This window comes from Mandrillus leucophaeus, unplaced genomic scaffold (genome assembly GCF_000951045.1).
Source record: "Mandrillus leucophaeus isolate KB7577 unplaced genomic scaffold, Mleu.le_1.0 Scaffold74, whole genome shotgun sequence".
Lineage (NCBI taxonomy): Eukaryota > Metazoa > Chordata > Mammalia > Primates > Cercopithecidae > Mandrillus > Mandrillus leucophaeus.
This window is the reverse complement of record NW_012108030.1, coordinates 1,580,941-1,582,542: the sequence shown is the minus strand read 5'-3', so window position 1 is coordinate 1,582,542 and position 1,602 is coordinate 1,580,941. Positions and strand designations below refer to the sequence as shown.

Here is a 1,602-nt window from a genome sequence, read left to right as displayed (position 1 = left end):
AAAAAAAAAAAAAAAAAGAGTTTGGGTCAGACCTGGGCCCCGAGCCCAGACTGGGTCAGGGAATGGCTGGGGGGAGTGGCAGATGTCATATAGGAAAGAAAGGGTACATGCAGGAATGGGAGAGGCAGGAGGGCAGGTTCCAGGACCCTCCCCGGCCCTCCACACACACCACACCTCACCCTGCCCAGCACCACCCCAGGCCCGCTGCTAAAGAAGTTCCACTCCTGGTCTAAACTCAGATTCTCTTGTTGCGGGACCAGCTTCTTCCCAGTGGGCACCGGCCTCCCTTGTGATCCTACCCCCAGCACTTGCCTTCCCGTAGTCCTCCCTTCGCCCACCCCAGGAAGGGACTCGGCCTGGGGCTTACCTGCCGCTGCAGTGAGCCGCTGTGAGGACCCACCTGCTGTCAATAAGGACACCCCCGCAGCGCAGGCTGCTGCCCTCAAACAGCCCCACCTGCCACGGCTGTGAGTTACGTCCACACTCGGTGCCATTGAAAATCTTCGGTGTGGCTGCCTGGCTGAGCCCTGGGGACAGACAGGGGCCTGGGTCAGAGAGAGGAATAAAAGATACAGAGATGGAGACACACACACACAGAGAGAGAGAAACAGACAGGAGAGAGAGAGAGAGAGAGAGAGAGAGAGAGAGAGAGAGAGAGACCCAGTGATAGAAAAAGACCATAAACACCAAAGAGACCCAGGGAGAAAGATGCTTACACGTAGGAGGGAAATGGAGAGGCAGAGATTCAGAGACGGACAGAAAGGAAGAGGGATCGCAGGATAGGGGAGACCGAGGTGAGCAGTGCCCTGAGAGCTGCAACTAAACGGAGGCAGAGAGAAAGCCCCTCTCCTCCTCACCACCAGGCTGGGGGAGCCAGAGCTGAGATGGGGAGGGGGTGGGGCCTCCTCATGGGGGATGGAGGGACCCAGTCCCGGTCCTGCCCTCTCCCTGCTCCAGGAGAACTCACCAAGAACACACAGGAGCAAAAACATGCTGGGCCCCATGGCGGGTCACCTCCAAAGTCTGGGGGGAAAAGGGGAATCTCAGAGGTCACCCTTTCCCCGTGCCCTCCACCTCTGCCCTCTCTGCTTCTCTTTGAAGGTCACCAAGGGGATGACCTGCTTGTCCTCTCTCTACCTGTCCTCCTGCGTGTCCCTCCCTCATTAGCAGTCGCCTACCTCCTTCTCACCTTGTCTCTTTGTCTGCCAGATCCTCTACGTGGCTGTCACTGTTCGACCTGTCCACGTCGCTGCTATCTGTCCGTCCACCTACCTGCCTGTCATCTCATCTGCTGGCCACTCCGCCAGCCAACTCTACCACTCTGCACCTGGCTCCTCAGTCACCTGTCATGTTGCTCAACCGGTCCCTTTCCTTCCATCTGTCGCTCCAGACAGACCACTGACAAAGCTCTTAACTCTCTTTGTCTTGGCCCATCCAATTTCCGGGTTGAGGGAAGGGGACCAGGAAGACAGGGGTGGGGCGTCCTCTAATTCTGCAGAAACTGTTCTCAGCTAATCACACTTAATTGAGCTTTACAGCTAAATGGAGTGGGGAAGGAGGAAAGGACCCAGAGTGGGAAGACCCGGCCCCACTCCCTCTCTC

The 1,602-nt window shown here is 57.4% G+C and overlaps 1 protein-coding gene across 2 annotated transcripts in view; it reads right to left on the bottom strand.

Annotated features, from left to right (window-relative positions):
* KLK12 (kallikrein-related peptidase 12) overlaps positions 1-1,276 on the bottom strand; it is a 5,891-nt gene extending 4,615 nt beyond the window's left edge. Inside the window, exons 1-3 of one of the 2 annotated variants that reach the window (XM_011965928.1) lie at positions 1,179-1,276; positions 968-1,023; positions 368-527 (exon numbers count right to left, since the gene is read on the bottom strand). In XM_011965928.1, the coding sequence (XP_011821318.1) occupies positions 368-527; positions 968-1,004 (197 nt within the window). In that variant the 5' untranslated portion in view covers positions 1,005-1,023; positions 1,179-1,276. Of the gene's footprint in view, positions 1-367; positions 528-967; positions 1,126-1,178 lie in introns of those variants that run through there. The other variant, XM_011965929.1, reaches the window with a different exon arrangement.
* Between the last annotated feature and the right edge of the window lie 326 nt (positions 1,277-1,602).